Here is a 24,359-nt window from a genome sequence, read left to right as displayed (position 1 = left end):
ATTTATCACTTGTTGCTTCTATGTACACTGAGAGACAAATTCCTTGTGTGTCCAATGACACTTGGCCAATAAAGATTTCTATATCATGCTGGTTATCACCTATAAAGCCCTACATGGCCTGGGTCCGGGATATCTGAGGGAACACCTGCTGCCGGCATCAAACGCCCTTCGCCCAGTGCGCTCCCACAGGGAGGGTCTGCTCAGGGTCCCGCCAGTAAGAGATTGCCGGCGGGTGATACCCAGGGATAGGGCCTTCTCGGTGGGAGCGCCTGCCCTCTGGAACCAGCTGCCGGTGGAGCTGAGAACTGCCCCCGACCTCCGATCATTCCGCCGGGGCCTGAAGACCTGGCTCTTCGAGCTCTCGGGCCCAGGCTGAGGAGACATTTTTAATTGGGGTTCTTTTTAATTGAGTACAGGGTCAATTTAATATTTTTTAATTGGGTTTTTAACTTTTGTATGTTGGATTTTTAATTCCCTGTAAACCGCCCTGAGTCCTCAGGGAATAGGGCGGTATATAAATGTAACTAAATAAATAAATAAAATAAATAAGTGTTAAAAGGGAGTAAGAAATAATGAGCCAAAGAATCGAAAGGCGTAAAAACAGCAAATATCGCTTAATCAAGTTTACACTGACATTCAATATACCTTTCCATACTTTTCTATCATTGCTTACCAGCTTTTACTGGACAATTCAGAGAATTCTATTTTTAAGGTTGGTTGTCCACTTCACTATATTGGATGTGTGAAATGAATAAGGGGACATTTACAAGTATGATATGGTTGTGACCCACTGTTACTCCATTTTGAGTTAGTTTCCTTAAATTTATTCATACAGTATTACAAAAAACCAATGCCGTTTAAAGCTGTGAACGTACTTTTGAGTTATATACCAGAGATTTGGAATTTATGATACGAAAGACTACGGATTTACTGAACACAGTGCAGCAAAAAAGATTACTCTTTGATATTGTAAGACAGCATGTCATCAGGATTAAAATCCTGGATCGATAATGCGTTTATTGAAAAAACTAGCTGTCTATTAGTATGAGGGAAAGAGGGAAGGTGCACTTTTAAAAAATGGCTGAGTGACTTTGTGTGTATATTTTTTCCCCTTTTTTTCTTTTCTCTCATTTCCTGCTTTTCTGTTCATATTGAAGCTTTTTTTAAACAGTTGCACTCTTCCTATGACACAGTTTTTACCAACATAGGTTAACAGCTTTACTTGTGCCTTATGCAGCATTTTTTGCTAACAATAAAAGTCAGTATGGATCCAAATGGACACATCTTTAGCCATTAAGCCACCAGCTCATCCAATGCCCAGGCCTGCTGACATTATTGGATGCAAGATACGATTTTTAACCTGGAATTAATCTTGCATGGGTGCTATCTTTGATCCATTCCTGGGCCCTATGTCTTTCTGTTGAATTAACTATGAAAATAAAAATACCCAGCAAAATAGCCAGCTTTATAATGAGAATGATGTTAGTGTATATAACAGAGTTTCCCATATTTATTTTGATTCTCTTGTAATGCATATCAATGCCAAACATCGAACAATTTGTCCATCTGTGAAATAGTAGTGCTATTGTAGAGTCCTTGACGCTGTCTAGGCTTGGTTGTTTGCTTGCAGACGTTTCATTACCAGACTTGGTAGCATCTTCATTGCTTCATGCAAATGTCTGCAAGCAAACAACTAAACTCAGAGTGCACCAAGGACTCGCACAGTTCATTCATGAATTATGTCTGCTCTCTTCTATTAGTATGATATTGTCCAGGGAAATTAAATATCTAGGTTTAGAGAGCAAGAAGCTGGGGGAATGTGGATGAGATAGACAAGAAAACTATCATCTCTAGTGTAAGAATATGATGTTTCAATCATGCTGTTTTACCAAGTAACTGGGAAAAAAATATAATAACCTTTCTGGATTTCTTAATACTACATATCGCAGGGTGGAAGGAAAGGCATGCTTAGATGATCTAGAGACTCTTCAGATCAAGCATATCAAAAGTCCATCTCATGCCAATTTCACATCAATATGATTTTCTTTCCCTTTTTTTTTTTGCTCTTCTATGGACATTTAGCCCTGAAAGACGGTTGTTAGCACCCATTACACATCAAATTCACTTCACAGCTATGTGACCAGTTTGGTTCAATCATTTTTAATCACAGAGTTATCAAGTCCTGCTTTCAACTTGGCAGCACAAAAGGGTGGGCATGCTACCATGTACCCTTCAGTCATTTACAAAAGGCAGTGACCAGGAGCAGGTTGTGAGTCCTGAGTAGTCAGAATTAATTTAATGCTTAATAAAACTGCTCACCTGAAGGAGTTTTAATATTAAGTGGCTCGTTGCAGCCACCGGTAAGGCCTCATGGTTCATTCAATTGATGGGTTTCCAGGAATAGAACTCCATGCATTTAGGTGGACCTGGAGATCTAATCCATCAAATACTAATTAGCTTCGTGTCTAAAAAGTCTCAGTCACAGAACAGAACCATTAGTTATTTACAGTATGTTAGCCTAGGATTGGATGGAGTCTGCCTGATCAGGTGAGTAACACTTGCTGTACATTATGACCCAGCTAAATGTAGGTGAAGAAAACGCCTCCTCACTTAATGTTCAAATTGACAGGTGGAATTAATTTTTATCAGATGGTGAAAAGCCAACTAATCAAAATTATAGCAGTGTTGCAATATCTAAGAGACTGCCACAAAGAAGACAGGGTCAAACTATTCTAAAGCACCAGAAGGCAGGACAAGAAGCAATGGATGGAGACTCATCAAAGAGAGAAGCCACCTAGAACTAAGGAGAAATTTCCTGACAGTTAGAGCAATTCATCAGTGGAACAACCTGCCTCCAGAAGTTACGGCTGCTCCAACACTGGTGGTTTTTAAGAAGAGATTGGACAACCATTTGTCTGAAATGGTATAGAAGACCGCCAAGGTCCCTTCCAACTCTGTTATTATGTTATGGTAGATGATCCTCATTCTGTTAGCCCTCCCATTAGGTGTGGCTGAAATGATTAGATAGCTTTTTTTTTAATGCCTCTTTTTCCTGCTCTGTTTTTATTTGAATGATAAGGAACCTGTCACAGATGTTTAGCAGTCACCAAGAAAAGCATCTTTTCTTGTCCTTATTCCTTCCAAGCTGACACACACCAGCCCGGAAAACGACAATGACTCCCAGTCTAGTAGATACTTATTTTTCAGGATTGGGAGTGAGGTTGTGGCTTCTGGGAAGGGGCTTAAATCTTATTTGCAACTCTCCAGAGTTCCTTTTTCTTCCTTAAATCTGTAGTGAGCTGCAAGGGCAGTAAATTACCATTCAAAAGCAGGATCTTGTTATCTTTAATCACTGGTGGGCCAGCAAGGATTTGAAGAGCTTTGAAGTCTGTTCATGGACTTACAGATCTAATTCTGAATCTCTGTGTACCAAAGACTGAGGCTGGGGGGAGGGAGGGGTCTATCTATTTTTTAGCTTGCAGCTGTATTCTTTAATGTTCACAAATCATACAGGCATTATTCACTCATCCCTTTACTACTAACCAGCTTTCTGAATGCTATTCTTCTTGACTATTGATGTTCAGACTGATAACACAGGGATAATATTCCCAGCACAAAAGAAAAGAACGATCAATTTGCTTTTACCAAGACAAAAGTGCTGTCAAGGTACAATTCCTGAAAGCAGAGCCCATGGATATGTACGTGAATGTTAGATATTTCATCTTTTCTAACAATTAGACTAAACAGCAATGGAACATCGAGAAAAGCTTCCTAACAGTGTAACCATGTCACTTCATCTAATTTGCTAAAAAACGAGGGACAGCTACCAGCTTTCTTTATGGTCTTCTGTGAGCTTATTCAATTCACAAACACCAAGTTATAGTATCCATGCTGTAGGGGGAACTCTGGAAGGCAATTTGTAAATTTTCCTTCGGTATCATAAACCAGATAATCTGAGAACTGATGAATGTAGCATTTGCCATTTCCATATCAAAACAATTTCCTCCGAAACATATATTCTACAATGGTTTATGCTTTATTCATAACATACCATTTTTATGTATGCATGCAGCTGCAATGGAGAGATCAAAATAATTCCAAACCAGAATTTCCAACCACAGTTTGTTGAATAAACAAGAAAGGCTACAAATCAGGCTAAACTGTAAGCAAACAAGCTGCACTAAATCTGAGTTCAGCATATGAATCAAACCATAATGTAGGCCACTGGTTTTCTATCTCTTATTAAAATTTTGAGCCCAATGTGTACTTTTAAGCAAAGGACTTAAAACCATATGGATAAATCAATGAGAGGGACACACCTTGAGTTTTTTCTAATCTAACTATTGTGACATGTCATAAATTTGCAGCCAAAGGGCTATTACTCAATAGCTTTCCATAATGTGTATGGCAGTGTGTCCAACCTTGGCAACTTTAAGACTTGTGGACTTCAACTCCCAGAATTCCCCAGGTGTTCTAGAAGTGAATAATTTTCTTTTCTCTTTCCTTCTTGTATTCTAGTTGCTGCATCAACAGCAAATTCCACAGCTGGGGCAGCAATGAATTCTTTGACTTCCCTGGGGACTCTTCAAGGACTAGCTGGAGCAACGGTTGGATTGAATAATATTAATGCACTAGCAGGTACCGTAAACAGTGAGTATTTATTGCTGTGGTGGACACTCCAGCAATTTCCCTGTAATCACCTTAGGGACACTAATCGTTTTAGTAGAGTGAATGCTACTAGGGAAATAACACATGTGCAAAATGGGTGATAAAATTGAGAAATTCTATTCCAGACAGCTTCAGGCCCAAAATCTAAATAGGTTTTGTGTTGTTAAAGAATTATGCTGTTTATAGGGCTTGATATTATTTTAGCCTCTCTTCCAGGGCATGCACATTAAGCTTGCATTCAGATAGCTAGAAGGGATCAGTTCAATAGATTCTGGTTTTGTTTTAATTGTTCAAGAAATATAGATTTCAGTTGAAGTGTCAACTAAGGAGATGTGTTGCTATTGCCCATAGAAGCTATTGCTAAGGGTAATAACACAGCATCAGTATGAATACTCACTAGATCAGAGGTAGGCAACCTTGGCTCAGGAATTCTGGGAGTTGAAGTCCACGAGTCATAAAAGAGCCAAGGTTGCCTACCCTTGCACTAGATACAGGAGGTATGAAATATGCCTACTGCTAGAGTTTCATTTATAGATTTCTACAAACCACATGGAAGGTATTTTCAAATAAATCACTTTACTTCTTGGCTATAGAGAAAGGTAGGAGAAGAATGTCAGATCTTTGAAAGATACATACATTCTGCAATTTTTTATTAAATTAAGTCAGATTATTGTGACCTATGCCATGATTTAATAATCTAGCCTGGCATACACAGTAATGATTGCTTTTATAGCTCTGTGTTGTGTGATTGTGTGTGTGTGCATGTGTACAATCATGTATTGTGTCTTCAGATCAGCATTTGCTAAACCAGCACCTGCAAAATGGCCATTTGTATATTGGTTGAAAATTTTGAACACCGAAATTCAAAACCTCCAAAGAGTACAAAATAAGGATCTCTATCTCATCCCCAAATATTTGTCTCATATTTCTGACAGCTTACTACTTCCAAGACATTGGTGTACTTTCTGAACCAACCAAAAATATACTGAGTTTCAAGCAGAAAAAATTGAAAGCAGAAATTAATCAAGTCAGCAAAACTAAACAGTTGTCCCAAAATCGGAGCAATGAATCAACAGCAAGTAATGCACAAGATAAGCTCCAACATTACAAAACATAAAATAGAAGGAACATAATCATATTTTTAAAATGTTAGGTTCCAACAATATAATGATGAAAGCTAAAATATACAAGCTGAGTCAAGCATCCATGGTATACTTGGTACTACATTAGATTTTAGCCAAAAAATTCAAGACATTTTAAAGCGTTCTATATTCACTGTTGTGCCAGGGGAATGAACATAGTTTGTGCTTGTCAATTACTGTAATATATCAATTGATCCACTTAATCTAAATGATTGCTTCATGTCATCAATTCACCCTTGTGGTTGAATGTAAAGCAAAAGGAGAAATACTGAAATTGCAGAGGCAAAGTTCTGTATTTCTATTATTTTGCATTAATATTTACATTATACATTTACATTACATACAGTTACAAATAGTGGCATACAAAATTCTGCATTTCTATTATTTTACATAACTTGCAAATGCAAAGCTCTGTGTTTCTATCATTTTACATTCAAACACAAAAGAGGTAAATCAATTGCATGGAGTGACAAAAAAGAAATTTGAGCATACAAGGTAGATAGTGATCCAAGCCCAATTTTTTTACAAGGAAGGTGTATCTGAGGCCTTTTCCTGGGTCTTCCCTTGGGAACACCTAAAGTCTGAACATCAGGTGAATTATCCTGAAGGCAGCCTCTGAGGCTCAGTAAATGCCAGCATGGTTGATGAAATTATGAAGAAAACTTTTTAAAGTATGCTTTCAAACCTCTATCTAGATATGTCCACATTCATCAACCACGTTTAACGAAAAGACAGGGAAGGTGAAGAGAGAGGCAGCTTCAAAAAGCATGAAACTCCCACTGCCGTTCCAGTTGTTTGTTGTTTTTTTTCACAGCTGCAAAAGAAAAATAAAGCTTTCTCAAGCTGTTTGCCTTTAACCAAAAGAGTTTCCTTGTGTAGTCTGCTGGTGTTGGTGTTTACCTGAACCTTTGAAATCCAGTTGATACAATCAATGAAAATGTGATTTGTTTCTCCATATGACTCTCCCCAGATGCACTAAATGATGCATCTGTCACTCTGATTTTTCTGGGATTTCAAAAAGAGCTTTTGGGCTCACAAAACAAAACAACACAAAAATGGAAAGAATAGTATATTTCCCGCCATTCCAATTGCTCTTCTTCCCTTTATCTTTTAGCCAGCCTGTGCTGGTGGAAGAAATTGGCTATTTCTTGTCTAACCAAAGAGGCAACGTGACCAATGCTGTAAAACCTTACTCTTTGACTTATTATTCTCTGCAGTTGCAGCCAGTGTTAAATCCAGGGTATGAACCAGGAAAATGTGGCCCTATCCTATCCTCTTCTTTTGGAACCTGTTACTCAAAACCTGTTACCCTCCCTCTGTAAGAGAGTTGAGCAGTTCCAAAATGTGAAAGATAGATGGAATGGTGGGAAGGAAGGAAGGAAGGAAGGAAGGAAGGAAGGAAGGAAGGAAGGAAGGAAGGAAGGAAGGAAAAGAAAAGAAAGAAAGAAAGAAAGAAAGAAAGAAAGAAAGAAAGAAAGAAAGAAAGAAAGAAAGAAAGAAAGAAAGAAAGAAAAGAAAGAAAGAGAAAATTCCTATCACTAATAATAACTTTTCTGCAGCTTTGATCCAATAGCAACAACTATTCAGTCTTGGAGCTGATGGGCAGGGCTGGGGGGCAGGGGGAGCAGAAGATTCTATTGACTTTTTCAATATAGTTTCAGCTTTAAACTTAAATTGCTGTAACAGGAAATTGGGGGGTAACAAAAATTAAAGCCACCGAAAGGGAGCTGTCATTCCTTTTGTTTTCCCTTTAAAAAGTTCTGAGCATTGTCATATGTTGGACATTTTAATGGACAACCCTGGCAGAGAACTGCTTCAGACTCAAAATTTCTGTGCATCCTTAAAAGGATTTGCAAGCCTTCAACAACATCTTGGTTTCCTAATATTATAATGTTGCATGTCCTGAAGGGGATATATACTCTGGAATTTTGCAACTGTAGCTCTAGCACTGTGGTGGCGAACCTATGACATGCGTGCCACAGGTGGCATGCAGAACCCTCTCTGTGGGCACGCACGCTGTCGCCCCAGTCCTAGGCCTTCAGCTGGGTTTTATAAAACCTTTTCGCTTTAGGCCTCCACCGCCATATGCAAAAAAAAAAAGGTTCAATCAATCAATTTCAACTTCTTACGGGTGTTCTGTACCAGTCTGCTACCGGCCCTGCAGAAAAAGCAGGGACAACCCCTTTACAAACGGCAAGAGACTGGAATAAAGCCTGCCAAATTTATTAATATAAAACAGAGCAAAACAAGACACCAACCATGAAACAGGAGCTATGAAACAGGAACTATTCAAGCAGTTACCTTCAGCAAACCAGCCCTCCCACGCATTCCCCTTTTATACAGTTCAACGGGGGGAAAAAAGATCTCGCAAAGTTGGAATTGATTGATTGAACTTTTTAGTCCCACCCCAGTCTGCTGTTACCACCGCAGCCATGCCCACCCAAAGGGCCACGGCCACCCGAAGGGCCACACCCACCCAATGGGCCACGCCCACCCGGCACCCAACGATGCATAAGTGGGTTTCGGGTTGCAGTTTGGGCACTCGCTCTCTAAAAGGTTCGCCATCACTGCTCTAGCATGTCAGAAAAGAACCAGGTTGAGAGAGAGCTAGCTTAGCAAGTTTAATTTCCCAGTTTTGCTTCTTCACATTTTTATTAGTTTATCAAAATATAAAATACAGAGATAGAAAGAAAAATGAAAATAATGGGAAAACAGGGGAGGAAAAGGGGAAGAGGGGGGAAAAGGTGTAGGGCAAAGATGGAAAGTAAAAGAAAAGCATTGACTTCTGACTCCTTTTGGCACAGCAGAATAAGGTAATAACATACAACCTCAGCTTTTTTTACTTTTTACTAATTAGTTTCCCAATTTTATCTGGTGATTGGAATCCCATCAATATGACTGAAAGGATGCTTCTCTTTTAAGAGTCCTAAATAAACTAAGTAGTCACATTTTATTATCCTCCAAGGAGAAATATGACAACAGTCTTCAAATATCTAAAAGGTGGACACACATTGCTCTAGAGCAGGGGTCCCCAAACCCCTGGTCTGTGGGTGTGCAAGATCCAGATAGCACACGAAACCGTGCACCCCGAGCCTGCAGAAAAACCGGCCTCCGTGGATCCGATCCCTGGCGGCCAGAAGGTTGGGGGCCAGAAACAGTGGGCTGAAAGACATTCAGGTTTTGCTTTAGGAAAATATCCAGATTACACAAGCTGTAGACAGTAGATCAGGCCACCACATAATATGAGGACTTCTCCTTCACTGGAGATCTTCAAACAGAGGCTGAAGGGTTATCTGCCAAAGATACTGTGGAGTGGGTCTTTCACTGCGGAGGAGGTTAAGTTAGATGGCTCCCGTGATTCATCCCAACTCTTTGGTGATTATCTGAATAATCTACTGAAGGTTAGAATTACAAATCAATAAAATGCATCAGATTTCTCCGCAGCAAGGGTTTTGGTTGCCTTAAGAATTCCAGGACCTCTTCCACCTGCAAGAGCTAAACTGTTTTTACTCGGAGAACTTGGAAGCTGAATGGCAATTTCAGCTCATCTGTTGCTCCAGAAGAAAATATGAAAATGCTGAGTAATCCTTCCTCTACAGATGGGGCAATCAGGGACCCCCGAGGTGGGAATTTCTCTTTTGTCCCAGCAGCTGGGATGGGTATTTTATGATGGACCATGCCTCCTTATGACACTTACTTTGAGAAAAGGTGAGCTATTAGTGCAGCCATTTTGTGAGATGGTGCACAGCATGTTCTCAAAGTATCCATCTGCCACCAGAGGTTTCCCAGCTGTTAGCCAGAAGCTGCCTTCCTGACCTATTAGTTTTCAGGTATATGAGCTGAATTGGCAAACAAAGTCTGGTTCATTCTTGGTAGTAGCAGAGTCTTTGGTTATCTAGAGACATATATCTAGAACAGTGCTTCCTCACTTGGATAACTTTGAGATGTGTGAACTTCAGTCCTCAAGCTTCTTAGCAATGGACATGCTGGATAGGAATTCTGAGAGTTGAAATCAATACATCTCAAAGTTGACCAAGTGGAGAAATATTCTTCTAGAATCATCTGTAACTGTACCGACACAACTTGAATGAGCTTTACGTTGCTTTAAAGTTGTCTGTGTGATGCTTTGAAGATGCCATAAATCATAGTGGGAAGACAGGTTTTCTGGTGACCCCAATTTTTGCCGAGTGCAGCCTGCATGGAAAACTGAGGGGATGTTAACAATAATTCCTAACCCCAATCTTTATACGTGTTTATAGATTGGATGTTGTCCGGCCTGTTGTTTTGATCTGTGCCATCTGGTGAAGTGCCCAAGTTGTATTATTGTTATTCTTACTCCTGTGGTTATTATTATTATTTTTAATCTGCATGCACACCCATTGTTGTCGGTGTCATATTAATGGTAACGATGTTTGGAAAGCACTAATGAATAAGTGCAATTTCTTTTCTCTATTGTTGGGTTTTTTGTAAAGTTGCTCAAATGCTCTCAGGTATGGCTGCCCTGAACGGAGGACTCGGTGCAACAGGCTTGACCAATGGTACAGCTGGCACAATGGATGCCCTCACCCAAGCCTACTCAGGAATACAGCAGTATGCCGCTGCGGCACTGCCCACGCTATACAGTCAAAGTTTGCTACAACAACAAAGTGCTGCAGGCAGCCAGAAAGAAGGTAAGCCTGTTAAGGCCATGCGGGGAAATGCAAAAGGCAGCCAGGAAGAATTAAATCAAATAAATTAAATTAAATAAATTAAAAACTAAAAACAAGTGAAACTTAGTGGCCCTCTAAAATTAGTTTATTTAATATCCCAGAGTGCTTTTCCACGAGGCGACTGGACTTTCTTTTCCCTCTTTGAAGACCTTTCGCTTCTCATCCAAGAAGCTTCTTGACTGGATGGTGGGGAATGGAAGGAGTTATATTCCTTGCAGGCAATCTCTGGTCCTTTGCATTCTTTTTTGGCCAGGGTTCTTCAAACGCGGCCCTTTTAGGACTTGTGGACTTCAAGTCCCAGAATTCCTCAGCCAGGCATGCTGGCTGAGGAATTGTGGGAGTTGAAGTCCACAAGTCCCAAAAGGGCCACGTTTGAAGACACCAGTTTTAGGGAGTTGTTGAGGCCACTTGGAGGCTTATATTTATTTTTTATTTTATTTTAATTCCATTTATATCCCGCCCTTCTCTGAAGACTCAGGGCGGCTTACAAGCTTAGCAGTAGCCTTCATTCTATGTATATGCCTGCTTATTAGGGCTTTCACACACACACCCCAAGCGGCATTATTACAAAGTCAGCTTAATTGCCCCCAACAATCTGGGTCCTCATTTTACCTACCTCGGAAGGATGGAAGGCTGAGTCAACCTTGAGCCTGGTGGGATGAGAACCTGCACTAATTGCAGGCAGCTGGTGTTACTTAAGGAGGCATTAGCCCACTGCTCCACCAAGCACATTCTGATGACACATTATATGTGTCATCAGGATCACCTGAGTAGTGCAAATGGGCACGGAGCCTTCTTGGAACAGCTGAAAGGACAGTGTTGTAGACTGAAGATAGATGATGTCTCAAAATTATAGTGCGTACACATAATTCATTGTTGTTATTTCGAACTTTTGTAACGGGTGCGAGAATATATCAGAAGCGTTCTAGGGTATAGAAAAGGTTGAGAACCATTGCTCTAAAAGGAGGCAAATGACCAGCTGTCTGCAAGGAATACAAATCCTTCCATTCCCCACCATCCAGTCAGAGCAGAAGAAACTTCTTGGATGAGAAGTGAAACATCTTCAAAGAGAAAAAAGAAAGTCCAATTGCCTCCTGAAAAAGCACTTTTGGGACAACCATGACCTGGATGACTGAGAATCTCCATAGACATTTAGTTTATTAGTACAACTGCTGCTATCATTACTATTAAGCTCCATCATTAAGTAGAGTTTTCTTATCCCATGATGCCCTCCTGGCACTCAGTGCTTATGCTGCAGTGGAAGAAAATAATTGCAAAATATTAGGGTACAGCAGACAAGAATATATGTAGCTCAGATCCTCCGTGCTCTTTGAGCTTGTTTGTTGGCTTGCAGGCCATTATCCGAGTAGGCAACATTTTTATTTTTCTGTTCGTTTATATCCCATGTCCATTATTTTTTACTAATAACTCAAGGCAGTGCGCTTATACAACACACCTTCCTTCTACTGTACTTCCCTCACAACAACAACTCTTATTTATTTATTTATTTATTATTTATTAATTTAATTTGTATACCGCCCTTCTCCCGAAGGACTCGGGCGGTGAACAGGGCAATGCATAATAAAAAACCAGATACAAAAATTAAAAAGTAATTAAACAGCAATGCCCGTAAATAAATTAGTACACATTAAAAGTTAAAACCGATTTATAAAACCCAACCCTATCCCATCAGGCCAGGCCAGCTTGTTCAAAAAGGTAGGTTTTGAGATCGCACCGGAAGGAGCGGAGATCAGGCGCCATCCGGAGCTCGACCGGAAGATGGTTCCATAAATCCGGCGCGCCCACAGAGAACGCCCTCCCCCTGGGGGCCACCAGTCGGCATTCTTTGACCGGTGGCACCCTGAGGAGGCCCTCTCTGTGGGAGCGTACTGGGCGGAGGGAAGTTGACGCTGGCCGCAGGTGCTTATGAGGTGAGTTGGGCTGAGTGAGTGACTTGCCCAAAGTCACCCAGCTGGCTATTTTACCTAAGGCAGGACTAGAACTCACAGTCTCCTGGTTTCTAGCCTGGTGCCTTCACCGCTGGGCCAAACTTGCTCTCATCCATGCACACTAGTTGGGTAATGAAACATTTGCAAGCAAACAACCAAGCTCAGAGAGCACCACGTTCGATATGTTTCTATTTTCAAAGAATAAGGCAGAGCAGTGTTGATTTTTTTTTCCCTCCATTAGCCCGACCTTTGCTTATTATAGTCTTCTTATGCTTGTCCTATCCCTCTAGCAAAAAAAAAAGTGATGTTAATACAGAAGCCCCTTTCTCAGAGGAGCCTGCAGGCCTATGATTCACCTAGATCAGGGGTCGGCAACCTCGGCTCTTTTATGACTCGTGGACTTCAACTCCCAGAATTCCTGAGCCAGCTATGCTGGCTCAGGAATTCTGGGAGTTGAAGTCCACGAGTCATAAAAGAGCCGAGGTTGCTGACCCCTGACCTAGATATACTGGAGCTACTATCTAGTTAGTTCAGATTGTTAAGGAATATCTGACTGCAGGAAAACGGAAAGTTTGTGATTCCGAAACCCTTTACAAAGTCACTGACTCATCAAAACTGACACTGAACCGGAACTAAGTAGTTGTGCCTGCACATTCTCTTTTGGCACGGAGAATATATAGGAACCCCATAAATATTTAATTTCCCAGCACACAAAATTCCTTTCAGGCACTTGCTCAAAGAATGTTACCACCCAATGCTTTTCTAATGCAAAAATAGATATTGTCTGCTGCTTTTGCAAAAAAAGAACAAGAAAAAAGGAAAGGAAAGTGCTCTGGTTCAAACCATCCTTGAATTCTTTTTTTTCCCCCCATTTCTGATGGGGAAGGAGCTCCCCTATCTGGATTTGCATGTACACTACAAACATGTAGCTTTCATAACTAAATAGCCTTTGGAGGTTAATGACCAAATCCATCGTTGTTACAAGGAAGGGTCGCTTATTTAACCGACAGTCTTGAGGGGAAGCAAATAAAGAATCGATTGCTTCCTATGAGGTGCTGATGGAGCAAAAGAAAACCGGAAAGTTAATGCTGAGAATAAATTAATGCCAATTGCAAGATGTTCAATGGAAAAAAGGGCTTTTCTCCTATCTATTTATTTCTCAGGTTTCTACCTGTCCTTCAAGCTCTGTTGCTTTAGAGAAGTGTTTTTCTTCCATCTAATTACAAGTAGGCCACGACTTACGACTGATTGCTTAGCATCCATTCAAAGTTACAACAACCCCACTAAAAGTTACTTACAACCCAGTTTTGAAGATCCGACATCAGCCCACCCCCACCCCACCCTCCATCATGTGATGTGATTACATTTTGGGCAACTCGGCAACTGGCCCATATTTTTAACCATTTGCAGCACCCCATGCCTGCAATTTTTTTCCCCCCAGAAACCAGCATTTACTTCAAGTTTCAGCAAAAACAGCCCAATAGGAAATAAGGATTACCTGTATTCCTGGCTCATTTAGGCCAGGAAAGAAACGATACAAAATAGGTGTGGCGATCTGCATCAGTGGTCAAGCATTCATGGAGCATCAGAGTTATCAATAGTCCTTTAAGAAGAGCGCTCCAAATTGGATAAGCCATTTTCCTAAAAAAACAACAACAAGGAGATGGAGGAGACAGAAGGAAAGCAGAATCCAATTTACTTATTTTCTTTGTTTGTCTATTTATGTAATTTAGATGATAGATAGATAGATAGATAGATAGATAGATAGATAGATAGATAGATAGATAGATTTTTAGATAGATTGATTTAAAAATATAAAATACTATATTAAAAATAATGTAATGTAATATAAAATAAATCAAATTTATTATTTGAAGGTCTCTGAATAAACATGGCTATCATCTGACAAAAATAAAAAGTGAAAAAATAAAATCAAACTAAATAAAATAAACAAATAAAATAAACCATTTTCCTAAGTCCTTGACCATAATAAACAAGGAGATGGAGGAGACAGAAGGAAAGCAATTTACTTATTTTCTTTGTTTGTCTATTTATGTAATTTATATATAGATAGATTTAAAAATATACTATATTAAAATAATATAAGTAGCGTAATGTAATATAACTTAATAAATCAAATTTATTATTTGAAGGTCTCTGAATAAACACGTCCATCATCTGACAAAAATTGAAAGTGGGAAAAATAAAATCAAACTAAATAAAATAAACAAATAAATAAACCATTTTTCCTAAGCCGTTGACTATAATAAACAACAAGGAGATGGAGGAGACAGAAGGAAAGCAATTTACTTATTTTCTTTGTTTGTCTATTTATGTAATTTAGATATAGATAGATTTAAAAGTATATCATATTAAAATAATATAAGTAGTGTAATGTAATATAACATAATAAATCAAATTTATTATTTGAAGGTCTCAGAATAAACACATGTCCATCATCTGACAAAAATTAAAAGTGAAAAAATAAAATCAAACTAAATAAAATAAATAAAAAACCCCTGAAAGGGCAGGCTCGATGGACCACTAGGTCTTTTTCTGCCATCAATTTGCTATGTTTCTGTGTTTATATATTTCTATAATAGAACCTGCCACTCACAGAACATTTATTGCTTTTTAAGGTATTAAAATGGGCATTTAAAGAACTGCCAACTATTTGGGGCCCTTTTTTATTAAAAAAAAAAAGCCCTTATGCATGTATGAAGTAAACTCACTCTGCTCGTTCTGCCTTTCTCTTCCTTGAGGACAGACTACCTGAGCAGGTAATAAGTACCTGAGCTTCTTCTTGGCCCTCCCTTGTTGCTAGGATGACCCAGCTGCCAATCCAGTAGTAGCAGCCAATCAAACAGCAGCTTTGAGCAGGTGGCAGTGAAGGAGGTGAGGAGGAAGGAAGACAAAATGTCTGCCTGGCCGCTCATGAAGCTGAAGATAAATAAACAGAGCCAAAACTCGGACCCAAAATAAAAAAGAAAAATTAAAGGATAGAAACAGCGAGGAAAAGGAAGCAGCAGCTGAGGAAAATGGGGACAGAAAGGCATTTTTTGTATTCCCTCAGAACTGTGTGAGGGAAAGGTTTACCTCAGGTGGGAGCCAAGACTGGGAAAGGCAAAGAACCCAGAAGCCCCACTAGGAAAAGGGCAAGAAAAAAATCAAGACTTGAACAAAGTAGAAAACAGAAACTAAAGAAACGATCAAAGATAGATTGAATTCCATCAAAAGAAGACTTTAGCTCCACAGAGAGGAACCAGAGAGATAGACAGGAATTAAGACAACAGAAATAAAGAAATCAGCAATACACAAATATATTGGAAATATAAAACACAAAGATGTGAAAATATATTCCATTCCTTGAGATGGGCAGCTATATAAATATGGATGCATGGCTAGATAGATGATAGATTAGATTTGATGATAGACAGATAGATAGAAAGAGAAAGAAAGGAAAGATAGATAGATAGATAGATAGATAGATAGATAGATAGATAGATAGATAGATGATAGATAGATAGATAGATAGATAGATATAGCAATCAAAGCTGCCATCATAATTTTTTGACCATCACGCCAATTGCAGTCCCAGAGAGAGAGAATTTCCAAGAATTCTAATACAGTCAGAAAAACTGAAATTTTGGTGAATAAATTAACTAAGTAATAATTATAATTATAGCCCACATTGTATATAAATATAAAGCCGCTTTGCTACATATAAAATTCATAACATGGATAACCAGATTTATAACATCAGGTTATAAATGTTTGCTATAAAACATTACATTACATTCCAGAGTTTATTCATATGGACTTGCCAGGAAAGTAGCATCTCTTCATTTTTACCCATTTAGGAGAACGAAGAAGGTAAAAAGTTAAGTGAAAAAAGTGAAAGCGGGGAAAAATAATCAGTATTGTGCTGAAATAAAAAAGCAGTATTCTAAACTTTACTCTCCATATTATGTAACAGATATGTAACGCATACAAAGAGGATTATGTTTCTCCAAACAACTGCAAAAAAAGAGCAGAACAAAGCTTAAAATGCATGTTTTGGCATATGAAATATCCAGGAATTCTTGTTTTCTAAATCATTTCTCTATCAACAAGTTTCTGATGCTTTGCTATTTTATCATTTTCACAGACCTCTGAAAATTTTATCGAGATAGGTTTCTCTCCCTGATAAGTCTGTTTCATAAATTGGTTTATAAGTCTACTTGAGTTGGACCACTATAATAAATTTAAATAAATTCCAGTTTCTTTTCACACACATATTTTTATTTATTTATTTATTTTATTACATTTATATACCGCCCTTTCCCGAAGGACTCAGGGCGGTTTACAGGGTGATTAAAAACAAAAATACAAAAGTTAAAAACAGATTAAAAAAATTATATTCGTCCCTGCAATAAGTAAAACCCCAGTTAAAATTAAAATTAAAATTAAAACTTCAACCGTTTTATAGAGAACGTAAAAATAAATATGTGAACAGCTTCACAATCCTTTTCGGATTCCATTTTCCTTATTCGTTCGTTCATGTAAGCTTATTGGCCACTCAGTTCCAGTGGACCCAATTTATGATGGGGGGAGGAGGGGAGAGACCTTGGGCAAAAATATAAAACATCTTTGTTTCCCCTTCCAGTCCTAATACATTTGGAAGACACCACAGAGTGAAAAAGTGAGCTGAATTATACTTAGTGTTTTCAGCATAAAATGAAAGCTTATTCTGGCTGCCTGTTCTCTCTTTCCTTAAAAAGGTCCAGAAGGAGCAAACCTGTTCATTTATCATCTCCCACAAGAATTTGGTGACCAGGACATTCTGCAGATGTTTATGCCTTTTGGAAATGTTATTTCTGCTAAGGTCTTCATTGACAAACAGACAAATCTGAGCAAGTGTTTTGGTATGTAACATTCAGTACGGAACATCAAAAATCCAACATGCTCTCTATCTCTCTCTTTTATTTTCCTCTTTTCCTAAATTGGTATCTTAGGTTCAACATTTATTGATATATATCTTGCCTTTCACTGGAGAATTGTAGACATATTTCTTTTTACATTAAGCATCATTCTACTGTGATCTGCAGTTGGTTATCTAACCATTGCTTGTTCTCTTTAGGGCAGACATTTTACTTCAGGTTTGTAAAACTGTAGTAGTGAAATTTCAGTGTAGGTAATATCCAGTGCTTTTTTTGTAAAAGAAAAAGGTGCCGGAACTCACACATGTCATACAACCCGCCTTGCCTACCCTACAAGGTTCCATCCAAAAAAGGTGCCGGAACTCCGTTCTGAGCGTTCAATGAGAAAAAAAGCCCTGGTAATATCATTGGTGATAATAAGTTTTTATATGACAGTGAAAAATCTTGAACTGCTTGTTTTTCTGTGTCTATTTTATATTCCTATTCAGCAGTTTGGCCTTTTTTGATTAGTTTAAATTTCATAGTTTCCACCAATTGTAAATTAAAATTAAAATAAGAATTTAAAATATATAAATAGGACATATTTTCCTGAGCCTTAGGTTTGATTTAATTATGTAATGGTTTCTAAACGCTTTTCCGTTTAAAATCTCTTTTAGGTTGAGCTTAATCTATGGTGGCTTTTTGGACACAGCCCTGTTATGTCCAAAATGTTTGTTTCTTGGTTAAAACAATTAATTTTTGTCTATTTCTTAGTTTAAGGGCTGCTTCCACCATAAACAATTGTAAGTTATAAACAATCTAACATCATAATAAAGACTAAAATGGCACAAAAATATTAAAAATCTGCATCTTGAGGCATCATGTAAATATTCTCCCAATAAAACAATGTTTTACCACATAGGGGGGCATCTATATTTAAAAACCCAAAATTTCTTAGAGTACCCAACTCTTAATGGTACCATCAGGTACAACTTACGACAGTTGCAAATTCAAAGTAACTGTTCAGAGTTACAACAGCACTGAAAAAAGTGACTTATGACTGTTTTTCACACTTACAACCATTACACCTTCCCCATGGTCACAGGAAGAAAATTCAGACATTTGACCACTGACTCATATTTATGACAGTTGTAGAGTTCCAGGGTCAGGAGATCGCCTTTTGCGACCTTCTGACAAGTAAAGTCAGTTGGGAAGCCAGATTCATTTTGCAACCATTTACTAACTTAACAACTGCAGTGATTCATTTAACAACTGTGGCAAGAAAGGTCATAAAACAGGGCAAAACTCACTTAACAACTGTCTCACTTAGGGACAGAAATTTTAGGCTCAATTGTGGTTGTAAGTCAAGGACTGTACGAACTAGACCCAACCTTGCTTAGCTTTTTGAGATCAGCCCAAAGCAGCTAGGTTCTGCCAGCTTCTGTAGACTTTTCATGTCAAAGGTTTATACGCGCACACACACACACACACACACACACACACACAGAGTAGCTCTTGACTCACAATCACAATTTATGTTGCTAAGCAAGATATTTGTTAAGTGAGTTTTGCTTCATTTTATGACTTCTTCATAGAGTTGTTAAGTGAATCTTAACCTGTATTCAGCAAGGAGTTGGACTTGAGAGCCTCAAGGGCTTTTTCCAAGTTCCAAATTTTAAGGTTCACCACCTAGGATTTATTGCTGATGTGAATTAGAGGCATTGGTTAACATACAGTCCCATTCATTTTCCACCAAATAGATTTATATTTATGTTCTTGATAAAGGAGTTGTTCTTTGCTTGTCCTCTGTAACCATTTCAGTGGAAAAAAAGGAAAGACTGTGAAAGCTCCATAATGAAGTGAAATGTTTCTTTCCTTGCAGCAACTCCTATTAATCTTGAAAAGTACAAGCATTTGTGGTTGAATCAGGAAAAAGGCCTAAAAAAAAATATTTTCCTAAATGTACAAAAGAACTGTCAAATGCATAAAACTAATTACATCCTATCTGAAGGAATGTCGTTTATTTTACACTCATTATGAGTGTCTAATTATTCTCTATTGTGTTAAAAAAAGTTCATCTCCATGTTTAACTCATTATTTGCAGATTATATTAAATAATATTTCCTGCCGTAGGGAAGACTATGCAGTTGCATTTTAAATGCAATTTTTTTTCTTCCATTCAATCATGCCTGATTTTCAGAAATTGCTTAGACAAGTCCCTGCAGTTTTCTTGGCAAGATTTTTGAGAAATAAATTGCTATTGCTTCCTTCCTAGGGTTAAGGGAAAGTGACTTGCCAAAGGTCACCGAGCTGGTCTCGTGGTCTCTTTCTAGCCAATGCCCCAGAGTGACTCTCTAAATGCAGTATAGTTACATTCACATACAGTATTTGATAAATAATTATTCCTTTTAATGCTAGTTCTAGTTTACCTGTTTAATACAGATTTGCAGCCAAAATTGCATGATCGTGCCTAAGAAACACACATAAACTTAGTGTATCTGCAGGGCATTATTTCCTACGATGTTGTTATAATTCAGCCAACATGGAATATTAACAGAGAAGAATAAAAGTAAGAAATGAATATAAAGCAAAATGGAATGAACTAACTGGACAAAGAGAGTGAGAAGGGGATCATACAATATGTTTAACCTAATTCCACGTTCTTTGGACAACTAAAGGGCCAGGTTAGGAAAAGAATGTCATGGAGAAAATCTGTCAGCAAGAATCATTATTGACTTGATGGAACATAATCCCAGGATAATAAACCATCTTATGGCTTAATGCAATCACTTGGCTCATACAATTTGCTGAGACTATGGCTTGGTTTCCCACCACATACTCAACTACATAGTATGTAGACCTGTTCTAGGCTAATTAAGCTGTCCCGGTCCTAAATAAAAAACTAGTATGATTTCATTATCTAGCATCTTATAGGAAGTCCTCGCTTAACGAATGGTAGCTTGGTCCCAATTCAAAGTTAGAATGCCCCCCACAAAAAAGGTACTTACAACCCAGATTCATTGTTGCACTTTGGGAGCTCAGAACTTGACCACATTTATGGCTGTTTGCAGTGCCCCGCAGTCATGTGACTGCGATTTATGTCATTTTTTGCCAGAAACCACTGTTTATTTCCGGTTTCCAGCAAAACATACCCATTGCAAACAGGGGATTCATTTAGTGACTGCCACCTTCGATTAATGACAGCTGTGTTTGATTAACGACCCCTGCAAAAAAAAAGAGGTAAAATTGGGTTGGTCACGTGATTACTCACTTAATGACCAGTACAAATGATAAGCATAATTTGAGCCTCCATAATAGTTGTAAGTTGAAGACTACCTATACTTCTTGGTTGATTTTGAGAAGCCATTTTTATCCTTAGGAATAAAAGTTACAGTTGTCCAGAAGTATCAGTTTAAAATACTGTAATATAGCTAGCATGCAACTATATACCTGGCAGTTGAAGTAAATAAATAGGTAAATATAGAAGAAATCTGAAGGACTTTTAATCATGATTAAAATCACTATGTATTCCAGTTTTGACAACAAATTTTTTTTTTCATTCTTTCTCAAAACAGGACATTTTCCCTAATTGTTTACTGTCAAGAAACCAACTATAATTTCATGCCTCTGTTTTACATAAGTGCCTACATGAGCATCATCACATAAAAAAAGTTCTAGCCCAATCTTCATTCTCTCCCTTTGCACAAAAAAGACCACTCCACCTCAGCTTTATCTATGAAGTGGCAGATACATATTCAGTGACCAGATAGACACAATTTAATCAAACTTTCCTTCTACCAACAAAAAAAGTTATTTGCAAGGGGATGCCAATCATAATCCATTAATTCCTCTGGATTCCTGGCAAAAATATTTCATGGAGAGAGATTTTTTGAAGATCACTTTTGACATCATTTCCTGTTTGGTAGAGAAGCTAACTAATGCATAATCTAGTAAAAAAATAGTTGAATATCTAAATGTCTCCCATCCCATCTCATAATGCATTTCATTGAACATTAGGACAGTTGCAAAACTTCCTTCTTCTAATCTTCCATACCTTCAATGACTTCTGCTTTTCCATGAAGTTTTATCTTCTGCTGCTTTGTTATTTTTAGTTATGTATGTATTGATTTTTGTTTATTTGTACTACAAGATTTATATCATCTACTTGATGAGGTGCAGTTTTTAACCAATGAGAAGCATACTTAATTTAATTAGTAAATATGATAACAGATTCAGGATAATTGTAACAACAAAAGTTAATCTCCACAAAGATAATAACAAATTATTAGGGAAGATATAATGTTGTATTATAATCAAATTATTTTGATGATATTTTATTGCTTTATTTAACTGTTTGGTAAGCATAATTTGAACTATGTTACAAAACAGAAAAGTGTGTGTGTGTGTGTGTGTATATATGTATATATATATATATATATATATATATATATATATATATATATATATATATATATGCATTTATCTCACAAAAGAGACTTCAAAGTGAAGTGTCAACGCTGCTAACATCGAATGTTATTGCTTGACATGAGATGAAGAAGTAGCTATTTCATATGTTAAACTTGTGTATTGCTTTAAGGCTTGTGTATTGTTTTAGTTTAAAATTGGTGGGAGGGAAGAGTAGGAATGGACTTTGAAGGCCATTTGTCTCTCTAAAGAAGATAAGACTTTGGCGGTTCTTCCAACGGAAGGGAAGCTGATTCTTTAAATTAATTGGAGAATATGATTAATGACAAAATTAGAAAGGTGGAGAATTGTGTTTAATTATATTGTGCAAAGGGCGGAGATTTCAGATTCCAGCTTCCTTCGAGCAAGCATTTGCCGGTGTATTAGGCTAATAAAGGACTTTTAAGGTAATCAATGCCTCAGAGTCACTTGAAAAGCCCATACGTCGGAAACTTGACATGAAGTTTTTCAATATTCAAAAGAAGAAAAACATAGTGGTGGCGTGCAGCACCCAAATTTTTTATAAACTTTTAAAGCCAGCAAAAAAAATAAATGGAATAAAGTAATGGGCTGGTTCGTGTCTGTTGCATATGGGTCATACTTTTAGAATTTTGTTTATAAAACAATAACTTCACAACTCTTCTATTGTCAAGCTAGTGTCATATGAAGGGAACTAGATTATAAATTTTCTTCCTGTATGCCTGTTAATTATTTTCTTTAAAAGAATTTGGGGGAAGAAACATTGGAAATAGTGTATTCTGTCTTTAGTCCAAATGGCAAAATTATTTTTCCCCTTTCTCCTGCTGTGTCTCTTAGCTGAACTGACACTAATAACGCATTACCCTTGTTTTCCCGACATATAGTCCTCAGTAGATACATCAGCACAATATATCTTAGTAGATACTTTAGCACAATATATGATGTTTGGTTAAAGTTTTTGCTTTTGTGGCTTAGCAAGTTTTGCGCACCAGATGTTATTGCCGTACAGTTCAATATCTGTGAAAGTAAGTGGATATTAAATAGTATTCCTTTTATCCAAGATATCTGGCAGGTCTTATGTCTTACAACCCAAAGTCTGAAATGATGACTGCACGGTATCATTTTCGACCAAAAATACTACATCTATATAAAGGTAAAGGTTCCCCCGCACATGCGTGCTAGTTGTTTCCGACTCTAGGGGCTGGTGCTCATCTCCGTTTCAAAGCCGAAGAGCCGGCGCTTGTCCGAGGACGTCTCCGTGGTCATGTGGCCAGCGTGACTAGACGCCAAAGGCGCACGGAACGCTGTTACCTTCCCACCATAGTGGTCCCTATTTTTCTACATCCAAAAGCAGTTTGGATTTTGTAACCAATGGAAGAACAATCGATAAAGTTGCCTATTAAAGCCACAAAAGAGAAACCAAACAGAAGTGACAGTAAGAGAATTAGGAAGCAAGCAGGAGTGACAGAACGGAAGAAAGGAAATCAAATCCTTCTCCGTCTTTACGCTGCAAAACACTGTGAAAGAATCCAAGTGCTAACGATTCTTTTTTTTTTGCTGGTTCTTAATGCATTCATTTTTTCTTCTTCTTTCCCTTACCTATTTTTCTGCATTCCAGGTTTTGTTAGCTATGACAATCCTGTCTCTGCACAAGCTGCAATACAGGCGATGAACGGCTTTCAAATTGGCATGAAACGCCTGAAAGTACAGCTGAAGCGCTCAAAAAATGACAGCAAACCTTACTGACCGTTCTCCCAGAAGCTTTCTGCTCTTAATTTAGATTTCTTAGGGTAAGTCTCTTGAGCAAGCCCACCCTTGCTTGGGGTGGGATTGAGAAAGAACATAAGAACACCTGGCCCGCCACCTCTAAGAGACAGCCATTTGACAATCCTGCTTCCATTTTTCCCCACCTGTTTAAGAGAAACTTGGCTAATCTAACCAAAAAAAAAAAAGTGGGATGACCTACGAGATTTGAATTAGCAACTCAGATTTTTTTTATTTTATTTTAATGAGCGTTGAAGGGAAAGCACCCATCCACATGCTACAATCTTAATAATTAGAGCTGTCAAAAAAAAATATTGCAACTTGACTTTCTCAGCCCTGGTGTCCTTAATACTTTGGATGAGGATAATGAAAGCAGTTCTGAATTATCCGAATGGCACCAGTTCTGAATTTGCTTAATAAAGCTATGGCCCTTGGCCAAGAAAGTGACTCATTTAGAACACAACATTTTTTCCCCCCATAACTTCAGTTTGTTTCTTTCTTCTTAAGAAGCTTTTAATATTTACCACTCTTAGGGCTTCAGATTGACACGTGGTTACATTATCCTGTTTAAACACTGGTTGTCTTTATATATTTTACCTATTTATGTTTCGATTTCCTTTTTTTTCTTTTTTTAAGTTCTTCAGGGTTTTGGGTTTTTTTGTGTTTTGTTTTTTTTTTGTAAAGAGCATTAGTATAACAAAGACATAGAGATCTGTTTCTAAAGCTACAGGGTTTAAAAAATAAATAAATAAAAAAGAATGACAATACTTGATGTTTCTTGAAAGA

At 37.9% G+C, this 24,359-nt stretch overlaps 1 protein-coding gene and 1 long non-coding RNA gene across 5 annotated transcripts in view; both read left to right on the top strand.

Moving 5' to 3' along the window:
- CELF2 (CUGBP Elav-like family member 2) overlaps positions 1-24,359 on the top strand; it is a 607,652-nt gene that overhangs the window by 571,851 nt on the left and 11,442 nt on the right. For 2 of the 4 annotated variants that reach the window (XM_083366115.1, XM_083366113.1), the window contains 4 exons: positions 4,519-4,638; positions 10,301-10,480; positions 17,229-17,372; positions 23,428-23,599. In XM_083366115.1, the coding sequence (XP_083222241.1) occupies positions 4,519-4,638; positions 10,301-10,480; positions 17,229-17,372; positions 23,428-23,555 (572 nt within the window). In that variant the 3' untranslated portion in view covers positions 23,556-23,599. Of the gene's footprint in view, positions 1-4,518; positions 4,651-10,300; positions 10,481-17,228; positions 17,373-23,427; positions 23,600-24,359 lie in introns of all 4 variants that reach the window. The other 2 variants (XM_083366114.1, XM_083366112.1) reach the window with 1 other exon arrangement.
- LOC310642466 lies at positions 14,210-15,154 on the top strand. The gene is made up of 2 exons (XR_014492911.1): positions 14,210-14,345; positions 14,622-15,154. It is a non-coding gene; the product is annotated as an uncharacterized lncRNA (long non-coding RNA).

The sequence above is a fragment of the Vipera ursinii genome, assembly GCF_947247035.1.
Source record: "Vipera ursinii genome assembly, chromosome: 6".
Classification (NCBI taxonomy): domain Eukaryota; kingdom Metazoa; phylum Chordata; class Lepidosauria; order Squamata; family Viperidae; genus Vipera; species Vipera ursinii.
The sequence above is the reverse complement of the archived record's forward strand: the minus strand, read 5'-3'. Positions and strand labels throughout refer to the sequence as shown.